The 14,046-nt window shown below is 39.8% G+C and overlaps 1 protein-coding gene across 2 annotated transcripts in view; it reads left to right on the forward strand.

Annotated features, from left to right (window-relative positions):
* dpyda (dihydropyrimidine dehydrogenase a) overlaps window positions 1–14,046 on the forward strand; it is a 185,925-nt gene that overhangs the window by 115,295 nt on the left and 56,584 nt on the right. For both annotated transcript variants that reach the window (XM_089125664.1, XM_039670887.2), the window contains 2 exons: window positions 1,619–1,687; window positions 8,256–8,339. In XM_089125664.1, coding sequence (XP_088981790.1) covers window positions 1,619–1,687; window positions 8,256–8,339 — 153 coding nt within the window. The remainder of the gene's footprint in view (window positions 1–1,618; window positions 1,688–8,255; window positions 8,340–14,046) is intronic.

The following is a 14,046-nucleotide window of genomic DNA, read 5'->3' on the forward strand; positions in this document are numbered from 1 at the left end:
CTTTCATTTTTTCCCCATTATTAGGAAATGGTCATAGCACTGCGTTAGAGAATCGTCAGGAATCATCGCTCCACATGTTCTCATATAGCCTCCAGGTGACTCATCTCCATGGAGACACATTGTTAGAGAGTAAGGTGGGTTCGGAGGCACTCGCCCGGAGGGAGGTTATTGAGCTTATAACCAGGTAATCCCTGATCTTCCTCAAACCCCGCAGCCTCGGCACCGGTTAATGTGACGTTCCAGCAGGGGGGCTCAGGCTGGATTGGTTTTAATAAACTTAAAACTAGATCCCTCTCCAGCTTCTCAAGGGCCGTTCTGCAATAACGTGACGTTAAAGCAGGCAAAGGTCAAGCCCAAATCAAAACAGAATACTCGTGTTGCGTCTAATACCCGAAATGAAGCCCGCACCCATTGATCTCTTCGTCTTCTTTAGGAACCCCGCTGTTGCTCTCTGATGGCCTGAGGTTTATGGTAATATTATCAAACACTATTTCAGGGTGTATCAAATATCACTTATATGTCAGTGTTGTACTGTAAATCTTAGCGGTAAATGTCAGAGTGCTTAACTTTATTTGCCCCTAAAACTTGGCAATATTTTCTGCTCTCGTGTAGGTGGGCTAAGCTTAACGCCTAACTGCCTGCTGCTTTTGGGAAAGCGTAATGCCCGAGAGATTTATATCTAGCGGAAATTTGTCCCGGGGGGACAGCACAGCCTCCAAGTTTAATATCCTCCCATGAAATCAGTTTTCTCGGCGTCTCCCCGGACTCCTGTTCTCCTGTTGTTAGCACCAATCTTGTCCGTCCCCAGTGCCGCCCACCTCCACCTCGTCAGCGGCGAGTGTAAGTCATGGACTTCTGATGAGACAACAGTTTAGATGTAATCGCATTGTTGGACCAAGTAACACATGATAACACATGATTTTTTTTTTTTTTTTGGCTGGGTCCACATCTCTGCAGCCATTAGCCACATAATGGAGTGTGGCCACATATGCGCTTAACGCGGTTCGATTTTTCCTGGAGAAAAATCAAGATGAGGGACACGGTGTTCTGAAATGTTAACCCGGTCGCTACTTTTTCCACTAGCAAGTGAAGGCTGAAAGTCCATCTCTGGAGAATTGAAACTATGGTACGCTCAGTCCGGTTTCAAAAGCTTTTTATGTTCGTGATTACTGAAAACCAGGAGTTGTTTTCGAGAAGCAGACCTTTCGTAACCTGTTTTATGACTGGCTTATTGTGTGTCCGAAGGAAAAGAAACAACAAGCGGCACAGGCTAATCCAGCAAATGCTCTTATCTAACACCCCGCTCCGGGGCTTGATACTGTTTTAATAATGGCAGCGCGGCAGTGGATTTGTCCTGGTCTTGTGAATTATAAATATTGATTTTATGACTTTGAGGGTTGAGAAGAAGGCGGCAGCTGCTTTTTAAAGACAAGATAATGGCCTTCAGATCCATTTTATAATGTGACAAAATGGGACCTTGATGGGGAAACCTTTTGTACACGATGAAACTGGCCTCTGTTTAAGGCCACAAGGTGTGACAAAGAAAACCTGTTCTTGAATTCTGTCCATGCTAAAAATCTCTCTCTCTCATTCTCTATCTATCTTCTCTCGCCCATAGATTGTCATATCCAGCATAATGTGCAGCTACAGCAAAGCTGATTGGACCGAGCTTGCCAAAATGGCAGAGGTGAGTCTTTGTTATGCTAATTTGTGAACACACACAGTTGTGAAATAATAACCTCTTCCCTTAGGGATAATTTGGCTCTTTTGATAACACTGCATGTGTACCCACGCCATCACATACTGTCCTGTACCAAACTGCAAAACCAACATTTACTGTTATCCAAAAAAAAAAGAGCCCTTTATTGAATCGCTGGCAGCTAATCCTGGATCTAAAGTAGGCTACATTTACGGGAAATGCTCTTCGGAAGCAACTAATCTGATGTTGCCAAGAAGCTGAGAGGGATGAGACAGAGGATGCCAAGGAGTGAGCTGCTGATGGTTGGATGAAATGGGAAGAGAGATGGGGAGAGGGGGAAGGAAGGATGGAAGGCAGAAATTGTGAAGGCTTCCCAGACCAGACATCATCAGGCCAGTCCATCTGTGAGAATGAAGTTGTCCAGATCCCAGGATGTTGGAGTCAAACTAAAGAGGATCAAAATACTTTTAACTGCAGATGGCCACAACCCCCCGACTGCCATCGCCATTCGAACAATATCGTCCTTAAAAAAAAAAATCAACTGCAAACAGTTGAAACTTCCTCATCTTCCTCAATTGGCATCAACTCCTAAACCACATCAATGCCAAATAGCTTTCAACTGTAAACAGCCTCAAATCCAAGATGCCATCCACCTCAACTGACATCAACCTCGAAACGTCATCAATCCCAAAATGCTATCAACTGCAGATTGCTTCAACCCCAAAAAGACATAAATTTCAATTGGCATCAACTCCAAACTCCATCAACTCAACAAGCCTCAACTCCAAGGTATCAATCTCAGTTGACATTAACCCTGAACTACTATGAACTGCAAATGCCCTCAACCTCAAAGCGGCATCATCCTCAAAAGTTATCAATGCCGTCAACCCCAAAATGTAATCAACTCCAAATGGGCTCAAATCCAAAACAATTGAGCCTCAATTGACATCAATCTCAAACATCATCAACTCAAAAATGGCAAAATCCATCAACCCCCAAAAATCAAGGCCATTATACCATATAAAAGGTGATTCACCATTCCGAATTTAATTGAGAACGCCTATTCAATTCCATTTCAGATCTCAAATTTGAAGTGAATTTGAATTGAGGTAGCAAACACAATGCAGAATTTCAATTCAAATTTTAATGTAAGAAAATGTAAACCGTGTAATTAGAAGCAATTTATATAACTGTACATTTTACAGGAAAATTATCATCAAAGACTTTTAATATTGGCTTGCCATCACCTTGAAGTTTATAGGCCTAATCGATAGGTTTAGGTTTCATCATAACATTTGTCGACCTGGGCAGCAGAACACTTAAATTCCCAAAATGCTTAGCTTGAGCTAAATTAGCCTGAACTGCAGTTCTTTAAATTAATTATCCAGTGATTTTAATTCGACTTCCTCATAAACTGGAAAGGAGACTCTTCTTCAAATCTGAATTTTGCTCTCAACTCTGACGATACACATTTTCTGAAGTCTTAACACCCTCAGATATTTCTACACACCACTTATACACACACACACACGAGGAGATATAAACACAGGCCTTGATACTTTAAGTGGAAATGGAGGGAGACAGTGGAGTGACCCCGGGATTAATCATAGTTGACTTGCAGATCTCAGGCGCTTAATTGTGCAGAGAAAATGGCTGAAAGTAAACAGTCCGCGTGTCAATGTGTTAATTCTGCTATCGATTACATCGACGCCTCGTCCTATCTTCTCTCTCACCTCATTAAACCGGCCTGTCAAACCCACCCAAAACCCTCTTTTACTAACGGCAAAGATGGACATCTGGTATTTTCTGTCTCTCCACCCCCCTCCATATTACTGTCATTATGTATTCGCCTGACATCTCCCGTCACTGGAGCCCAGGTACATTTTGCATATTGTGTATTCATAAGGCAAGCAGATGATGTAAAGCATGGTGAGAACATCGCTTCAGGGTATGGCTGCCATGTCACACCCCACCTCACACTTTAAGCTCGGGAAAAAAACAACCAAAAAATGAGCACAGGACTGATTTGAAGGTCTTGCTCTTTTACCTATACTGGATGAAAGTGAAAGCATTGATCTGTTGTCAGAGATTAAATGAGAAAAGGATGAGCGGGAGATAGGGATGATTGAGGTGAAGTGGTGAAAGACCGTTTGTCTTTGGACCACGTCTGCCGTCGTGGGTTTTAGTGGACGGCGAACTCCTCTGTGGACCGAATGCCTCGTCTTTCTCTTGTCTGCTGTTTAGCTACCTGTGCCAGCAAATATGAAATAAAGGCTCAGTTGCCATGGCAACTCAGTTTTCAAAGAGAATCAACCATTCATTCCCACTTTGAAATCTAAGGGAACACTTAACACTGTTCCTCGCCTAAGGATACTACTTAAAAGTTTTTTTTTGTGCTTTCTTTCCCTCCCTTGCACACCCATCTCTCTCCCTCTCTCTCTGTCTCATCCAGACTCTCTCTCTCTCTCTTTTCCCCTCACAGAAGTGTCAGTCTCAAGTAAACCATTCTACTTGCAGCCGCCACCTCTCCTCAGCTACTTTCCCCTCCATAAAATCGCTGCCTTTGAGAGAAATATTACATCATAACGATGTGCCTGAGGCTATAATTCATAAATGTCAAAGTCTCTCCGTGAGCTGTTCCTATTTTATCCAATTGAAAGTTGGCAGAAGAAAAAGGAACAGTGGATTGCAGATAAATGGCTAAAAGCAGGCCCAATAATAAGTGCGCAATGTGCAGTTGTTCGTGAGTGGCATAGCTAAAGAATCCGTGAGCACATGAATTTAAACTAAAAAAAGCCTGTTGTGACAAGAAGACTTGCAAAATATTGCATATGTCCATCCATCCATCCATCCGTCCATCCATCCATCCGTCCGTTCATCCATCCGTCCGTCCGTCCATTCGTCCATCCGTCCATCCATCCATCCATCCATCCATCCATCCATCCATCCATCCGTCCATCCATCCATCCGTCCATCCATCCATCCATCCATCCATCCATCCATCCATCCATCCATCCATCCATCCGTCCATCCATCCATCCATCCATCCGTCCATTTGTCCATCCGTCCATCCATCTATCCATCCATCCATCCATTCGTCCATCCATCCATCCATCCGTCCATCCGTCCATCCATCCATCCATCCATCCATCCATCCATCCATCCATCCATCCATCCATCCATCCATCCATCCATCCGTCCGTTGTTTCTATTATAAGGCATATAAACCCTCAAATATCACAGATTTTCCGGAAAGCTTTTGAAGGAAGCTTTTTCAAGCCAACGTTTGAAGTTTGTAGAATTCCACTTCCTTACATTCAATCCTGTACCTTGTTTGTTATCTTAATTCAAAATCAGTATTATTTCAGTAAGTGAATTGGAATTGGAAAGTCATTCCCAATTCAGTTCTGAATGGTGCACATCCACGTTTCAACTTAAAGGTGCTTATAGCAATTTAGCCCAGGAGTGTCACAGAGAGATATGTGTTTTCTCAGGACACCTTTTTCAGTGATATCTGGTCGAGATAAGAGCCCAGTTATGCATGTGTTATACTTATAGCACTTTTTAGCGTTGTGTTATTCTATGATGACATCCTATGAAAGACTAGAAAACCAATTTCTGTTGTGTGGCTACAAATAAACATGTTATGCTAGTCTATTTGCTTAGGTTGGTAATGAGTGAATTAAGGGAGACTAGACTGGACATCTACAGTATAACAACCATTTCTCTTTAGCTGCCATTCCTCTCACCTTTTTAGTGCATATTTTTTCACCAGACGCTCTGTTCCTCATCCACTTCTCCTCTCTAATACCTCCGAGATCAAACTAGATGTGCTGATCCAAGGAGTATGACAGCGATGGGTAATGTTGTCCTTATCAGCTTTAGAGTTGATAATCCTTGTCAAAGACAGCGTCAGGTTTGATCCGGATCTTCTCTTTTGAGGAGCATGCCCTTAAAATGCTTTCAAAAAGTACTGTGACTGATGATATCAGTTGATAAAATGATATTTTGATGTTCTGAGATAACACTTAGGGCCAGATTAACTAACAGCTTGCACCAGCTCAAACCCCTTTTTTGGCGTTGGGAAAAAAGTGAAAAAATGAGGGCAGAAAAGACGTGGAGAGTTATTCTTGCTACTGACATTATTGAATATGCATTTGTAAGAAATTGCCTTTTAGATGCAACATTTATGGGAGGAGAGTATTTAAATGAATCATGCAAGGTGATTTACTAAGGTTTGCGCTGGTCAATTTACTGGTATTTGCGCCATTATTTAACAAAGCATGTGTTGAACCAGACACTAACCTGCGCAGATTTTGGTACTATAGATTGCGTTGGTCATTATGGAAATGATCCGGCTGCGTCGGTGTTCTTTAATTTGCACATCGTCAGTAGATCACACACATAAATCTGGCCATTTCCAAAATTTTAAGATAGATGTGCATATTGTCAATTTCTTTCTGTTAAGCGCCTTTATTTCTATCAAGGCTGCACCTGGAAATCAATATTGCCTGAGTAATTTTCAAGGGAAGAGCCCCATTTTGGGAATATTGGGTGGTACTTTGGTACGATGGCTCCAAAACTTGCTTGAAATTGGACCATAGTAGTTGTCTTGGCATAGATTCGAGAGCAATTGCAGATGTAAAATGCAACCGGTTCTGAATCAAATCTTCCAAATGCTCCTCCCTTTCATTGAATCTAGAGACCTGAATCTAGAGACTTGCCTGTGGACTCTTTTGAATACCTTACCAACCATGTAGCATTGAATGCAAAGGCTTTATTACACTAGAAAAGAGACATCTCGGCGCTCCAGAAAACTGCTCTTAGCGTTTTTTTTTTTTCTTCTTCCTTTGGCTTATTTTAAGTATATTTTAAACCCTTCTCTCTCAGTGCTAAGCCTGCAATATCAAACAGTCGTCTTGCTGGCCTCTCTCTCTCTGAAAGCAGCTTACCGTGATGAGAGATGATAGCACTTAATTCACTGTGTGCGTGTCACCCCTTTTGTTGGACGGGAGGGCAAAAAGGAAAGCCTGCCCCCTCATCCAACACCTCCTCCTCCCATTCCTCTCTCTATAAAGGGCTTAAAAGAAACTGGGTGAAATTAAACATTATTGATAATTGGCTTTGGGATCATGGCACATTGTGTCCATTTTGTACCTGTATTTGGTCCTAATTGACCATGAAATCTAGGGCCTAATCCTGTAAGGTCGACAGGTTTGTGCTGACAGTGATAAATAGCATCACCCCACCTCATGGTCCTGTGCACTTTGTAAGGCTAAAATGCTTATTCTTTTCCCCCTTTAATGGCTGTCAGTCTGTGGAAAATCATAAATCTACAGATGGAGTCAGTGTGGCAGGTTTGTAGAGCTTTTTGTAATTGTTTAAATCCCCCATGTGATGTGGTTTAAAGCCCCCGTGGATCTGTAATTGCCTGTCAAACTCGGCTCGGCTACGGCTACGCACCCCACCCCGGTCTGCGTGCCGCCCGCCTGCTCGCTCACTCGTCTCTCGTGCATCCGTGTGGAACACTTATCACCACTCTCATCTATTTTACAGCCAATGTCTCAGTCAACGTTGATTCGCTTCGCTCATTGTTTGCATCTGCTTGAGTCTGATAAACAATAAAATTGTTTGTTTTTTAGTCACATCCTTTATTAGCTTGTGCGTCTGTGTCTTATGCGTTTGGCTTTGCTGTTGCATGGTGAATAGACCTAGATTGCATGGCAAGATTATTTGAAAGTGCATAGCAGAAAGATTGTATATGTGATTAGTTATGCTCTGTACACTTAAAAATAAAGGTTACTTGAAAGGAAAGCGTTCTTTGCTAAACCATAAAGTGCATTGAAGAACCTTTGCTCTGTGGGATTTGTGAGTTGGCTCTTGATGTTTTATTAGAGTTTCTACAGATTGGTACAGTATGTCGTCCCTGAACACACAAAGCCCTCATACAGTGGATACATCAGGGCTGGTTCATCATTTTCTAAAGAACCATGTAACTTGAAGGATAGCTCACCCAAAACTTCTGTCATTACTTTCTGACTATCATGTCGTTCCAAACCTGTATGACTCTCTCATATAGGAGAATTTTGTCCATACAGTTGGTCCCAAAACATCCCCAACTAGTATCCTATCCTTTTAAATGTCTCCTATTGCAATACAAAGAGCTGCTTCTTCTGAAAATGTGTGTGTTAATCTAATGATGCTCAAATGATATAGAAAATCGCATTAATTAACATTTCTCCATATGATATCTAGATGACGTTGGCCTATTTACCTCTCTGGGTCACAGTGATGGAGTTTCAGTACTAAAGAATGACACTGAATTCAAATTGAATTGTTGAATGCTGACTTTTACACAACCGAGCATTTATAACAGGCCTGCAAGACGGGGGCCGGGAAACCAGGTGCTAAAATAATGTAGACCGTGTGTACGATTAATTTTATGTAGCATATAACAGGTTTGCATTTGAACTCTCACAGCTTGATTGTGATTCAAAGCTGGAAATGCATTGAATTTATACTTCAATAATTGGAGGCTTTTGCATCCATCTCACAGGAGTCTGGCGCCGATGCCCTGGAGCTGAATCTATCATGTCCTCATGGAATGGGGGAGAGAGGAATGGGGCTCGCCTGTGGGCAGGTAAATCCAACATTCAACAGCCACTGTACCATGCAGAGACAGCATCAGCTGTGAGGACCCGCTGCCACACAAAATGCTTTTTAGCTTCTTATTTTGTAGCAACATATAGGTTTGGCAGTACCATGGTGCAGTGATGTATCAGATACATCACGTACAGTCAATGTTTTAAAAAAGTGGCCAAAAACATGGCAATGCCACTGCAAATTGTTTTTTGTGGGTTTTTGTTATTATGTCTGTCTATAATTGTTGATTATTATGCCAGATGATGTTTGGTACCCTGAGGTATTTGAAGTCTGCTGTCACTCAGCAGGGAGAGAAAGCGTGTTAGGAAACCATGAGCATGAGGCCTGCTGGGAAAGATGTGGCACTCACAGTTTTGTGCATTTTGTGTTTTATTTTAAATTATCTGTACTGTGGATCTGACTGTACACACATTCTCTATTTCAAAATATAGTGAGCTGTCTCATTTCCCAGTAAAAATATCTAAAATTTAATTTACTTGAAAAGCAACACTGCATAAGCAACACTTGTCATTTGTTTCATTAGGGCCTAAGTCCTGAAAGGGCGAAGGCCCTATTGTTTTCCATTTTGTATTTTTATTTATTATATATATATTTATCTAATTTATAAATGTCTAAAGGAAAAAGTCTGCCATTGTAATAAAGCACAATAATCATATGCAGTGCCGCTTCTCGAGGAAATTTATATACATTTCTAATTCTATTAGGGCTGTCAAACAGTTAATCGCGATTAATCGCATCCAAAATAAAAGTTTGTGTTTACATAATATATGTGGGTGCACTGTGTATAATTATTTTATATATATAAATACACACATGCTTGTATATATTTAAGAAATATTTTCATGTATATACTGTATATAGATTTATATATAATTTATATTAAATATTATATTTGTATATTGTATATATAAATAATATTCTTTTCTGAAATATACATGCATGTGTGTGTATTTATATGTATACAAAATAATTATACACAGTGCACCCACGTATATTATGTAAACATTTATTGGAAAACAAGACTTTAAAAAAAATTTGATTGCGCTTCCTTCCACCATTTTAGATTAATTCTTTACACTGAGCTTGGTGCAGTTTAGACCATTTTTTTTTTTTAATAAATGCATTTTTTTTTTAAATCAAAAGTAGCACTAAGAATAGCTTAGCATAAATACAATTGGATAATTTAATCTTGTTTTTGAGTGTTTTTTTAATATTAAAGTATAGGCGAGTGCTGGCGCCTTTATGTTACACCTATATTCTGTATATTTGATCTGCTTATTGGTCACGTGATGGTTATAGTGCTACTTTAGTGGTCTGCTGCGACAGCTTGCTAGGTTTTGAAACAGAGCTACAGTTTTTAAATGGTGACTTGAAACTCCTCTAATTTGTTTTTGGATTGGAAGCTTGTTTGAGCTTGAGTTACTAATATCAGTCCAAATATCATTTTAGGTGTGCAGGCTGGTCCAAATCCACAACATAAGAGCTGTACAGGTCAATATCCAATCCAAGTTTGTCTCCATAGATTTTGATATGAGACAGATTTTGCCTCTTTAATAAGGTATAGATTCATGTGCGGTCACACGTGCGTTTCAGCTCTTATGAATGGCTGATGAGACGCTGTCGACTTTGCCGAACCTGCATCAGTGCGTATCCATTTACCGTAACATTGGTTCTGTCAAAGCATTTTAATAACACTTTCCCATCACTTCATATTCAACTGAAGAATTAGCCGAATTTAATAATCCACAAATAATCTCTTTTGTGGTTCGTAAACAATTTTCATTCAAGCACATAACTCCCATTATTCGAATCAAATGCAGCATTTGTGTTCTTGGCCTGTTGAGATTAAGGTGGGATTTTTGTTGTTGTTGTTTTTTTGGGTTTCACACCAGGGCATGGTGCCAATTACAGAGAAAAAAGCAGCGTATTGTTTATCGTTTCGCTTATGATTACACCCTCAGCAACTGTGAAAAGCCGAGTAGCATCCTGTCAACTGATGTACTTGATAAAAAAAAACAACTTTTCTGTGATATCATAAGCTTTGTTAAGACATAGTTGTAAAACAGAGTAAAATGCTGATTAAAAACTAAAAACTGAAACATCTGGTTGTTTCTCTGTTTCCACAAGAAAGACTTGTTTTCAATCTTTCAACCCGTCATGATCAATAATGTGACATGATAACCGTTTCATTTAGATATTCTGCCCTTCTTGCTGAAAAGACCAGTTCAGACCAGTTTAAATTTCAATATAATCTGGTTTCAGATAGGAAAACCGTTTGATACACCAGTAAAACCAGCATTAAACTTCCCAAGACACTTTATACTGGTCAATAAGTCCCTATAATACTTTTGAAAAATGAAAACGCCGCCATCATTTACTCACCCTCATGTCATTCTACACCTGTATGATATTTTTGCTCTCGTGAACACAAAATTAGATGTTTTGCAGAATGTTCATGCTACGAAATTATCATAAAATTAGTACCTCTGTGCATTATTCAAGATCTCCTGAAGCCTAATGAGAAACAGACCAACATTTGAAATATAATTCACTAAAATCTTTAATCACACCAATTCATTTTTATAAGTTTTGGAACGACATGAGAGTAAGTGATTTTAATTTTAGTTGAACTATTCCTCGGGTATGTTAATTTTAAGCATCTCAAATCAGTCCAAAACATGTTAACCCATGACTGGCTATTTTGTAAAATACTTTCTGTATATTCTGCCTGAACATGATCACGCTGTGTTTTTTCCCTTTTTCCCTTTCCATTTGTACACCGACATGACGTTTCCTCATCAAAGTTGTTACACACAGTCTGGCTGTGAAAGTCTGTCACATGAATTAAACCCAGAGGTGATATATGTGACCCCGTGTATTACCGTTTCTCTTTGCCCGCGTCGGTCCTGAATAAACGCACACCTCTTCATCCCGCTCACCTGACTATGTGTTATACCACAGGAAATAAACCAGCTTTTCCATCCAAACAACGACAGAGTTATTTCCCTCCACTGTGGCTGTAAATTCGCAGTCATATCCATTCGGTTAGCTGTAGATTTTCCGCTGTAAGACAAAGAGCTAATCAAAGCCCGAGGGCAGGTATCTGCCAAGAGAACTAAAGAGACGCAATATCATTTAATCACTCCGTTTGGCACCTCGTCTACTCTCCTTGCCTGTGGAAACGAAGGGGGAAAACATTAATTCAGCATTGTTTCTGACTGCATGAAAAGAGATACAATTTGATTTTAATGGGATGTTAATATTCTCTCTCGATTGCTCTCATTTCGGTTTGTTTTGCTATGAAGCGGCCCCTATTTTCTTAAAGCTGTTTACCATTTAGCTTGTTGAAGATTAGAGATGTTTTTGTTTGCAATATGTTAAATATTAGTTTGTAATTCCTGTTTACTGTTGATTAATGCTTTAAACATTAAGGGGTGAATTCAGGAAGCAGATGTGTGCAGTATTTAAAAAAAAAAAATTAATAATAATTCTTACATGAATCAATTTAATGCCTGGTTCAAGCTACACGAAATCAGCCTGTAGAGTTGACGATAAAGGACAATGAGCTTCAGAACGCAATAATCAATTGTTTTATCACGTATAGTGTGTCATTGTGGACGACTACAGAGCCCCTAGAGGGACATGGTGAAGAAAAAAATATATACGAGATGGGAAAGTATTTTATTTGGTAATGATTTCGCATTTTCTCGCAAATGTTTAATTTTGCTTTCACTCGCAAAATGTTTGCATTTATCCGAGAAACTTTGTGTTTTTATTTTACTCACACAAAGTTTTATTTGAATGAATTTTTAATTAATAAAAGTTAATTTTATTTTACTCTAATTTGAATATTTTTGTGTATTTGTAAGCAAATTAACACGTTAGCAAAGCGCTTCGGTTTACCAGTTCAGCTCACGCAGATCTGGTCCTTGAAAGTATTTGAAACAATGATATTTTTCTATATACTTATTCTTTAATAAACATTGTCAGCGCATAGCTACAGTGATATGTTGCGGTGTAATTTCTCTTGTTGTTTTTGTCGAGGATGTTTTAATTCAAATCGTTTTAATCATTGTTTTGTATCAGCTGTGGTATTGTTGACAAATATTTGGGTCCGTAATTAAACTCTATCTGTGGGCACAATCATTCTCAGTAATTTGCAATCACAGGAAAAGATGTGTGAGGGAAAGACCTCAGGGGTCATGGAGTTCTCACTCAGGTCTGACTCAGCATCCTTCGGGATCTCATCTTTTTTTCACCTTTCCGCCTTCAACACAGTTCCCCGGTTTCGCAAATTAAAACCGGCTCTCGTTCCCTGAGCTATTTTGAGCCTACCAAACAGGGCCGAGTGACACCCGACTTCCATCATACCTCCTGCGAGACCCGGCAGCCCTTAACGAGAGTGCCCACCTTCCGTGACCTTGTGCTGTAAAATTAAAATTTCAGGTGTAAAGCTGCTATTATTCCTGCATTCCTTCCCCAGGCCCATTCGCCCCCTCTCCCCACAGCCTGAGGGGGCTTTGGGCCGCTTTCCATCTTTCTTTTTCCCTCCTTCTCTTCCAGTTGCAATAGCGCTGCTTAACCTGCCCTGCAGTGACGGCACATAAAAATATATAAAGAATCCTGCGTGCCCTCTCCTTTAATTTCATACAAGGCCCCCACCCACCCTTAACCACGCGGCCACCTGCCAAACCAGTGCTGCCGGAGTCACAGTGCAATGCACTCAGCCCTTTCTGCAGCTCACAAGTCGATTTTCATCTCTGAATGCTCTTCAACGGTTCTGAAAGCCCTCCTCGCCGCTCGCTGCCCCCTCCGTCTGCGAGGCATGCCGTCTTTTTAAAACGCTCACGACCACTGCGGTAGTCCGCTGCGCTTGCAGACCTGTGAAAAGCACCTCTCCCTTGACGCTTACTTTTTTTCCCAAGCAGCACATGTGCTTTTAAGTTAAAACATTTAACTTTAGCGCTGGCGCCGTGGGAGGACGGCGCGAGGCCGGTGGCGTGATTACTAATGATGACCGACACCTGCGCGACGCACCGGTCTCGTATCTCTCACAGCCCTCAACCTCGTCCTGCTCGCTACAAGCACATTAAAAGATGAAATTTTTTTAAAAAATGCGTTTTTCCGAAATAATGTGGGATACAAGGAGACATAGAGTACACTAGGTTTTTAATATTTCTGCTCCAAACTGTATTTAAAAATGATGTAATTTAAACAGTATGTGTATTTATATATATATATATATATATATATTAGGGATGGGCAATGATTAATCGCGATTAATCGCATCCAAAATAAAAGTTTGTGTTTACGTAATATATGTGTGTGTGGTGTGTATAATTATTTTGTAATTATTTAACATACAAGTCAATATAGCCAGGTCACTAGTATCAGAATATATATATATATATATATATATCGCGATTAATCGCATCCAAAATAAAAGTTTGTGTTTACATGATGCATGTGTGTGCGGTGTGTATAATTATTTTGTATATATAAATACACACACATGCATGTATATATTTAAGAAATATTTGCATGTATATACTATATATATATTTATACATAATTAATATTATGTATAAATATTTGATATATTAAGAACATATTTTTCTTAAATATATACATGCATGTGTTGGTATTTATATACAAAATAATTATACACACCGCACACACATGCA

This window comes from Pimephales promelas, chromosome 22, assembly GCF_988280905.1.
Source record: "Pimephales promelas chromosome 22, fPimPro1.hap1.1, whole genome shotgun sequence".
NCBI classification, from domain to species: Eukaryota; Metazoa; Chordata; class Actinopteri; order Cypriniformes; family Leuciscidae; genus Pimephales; species Pimephales promelas.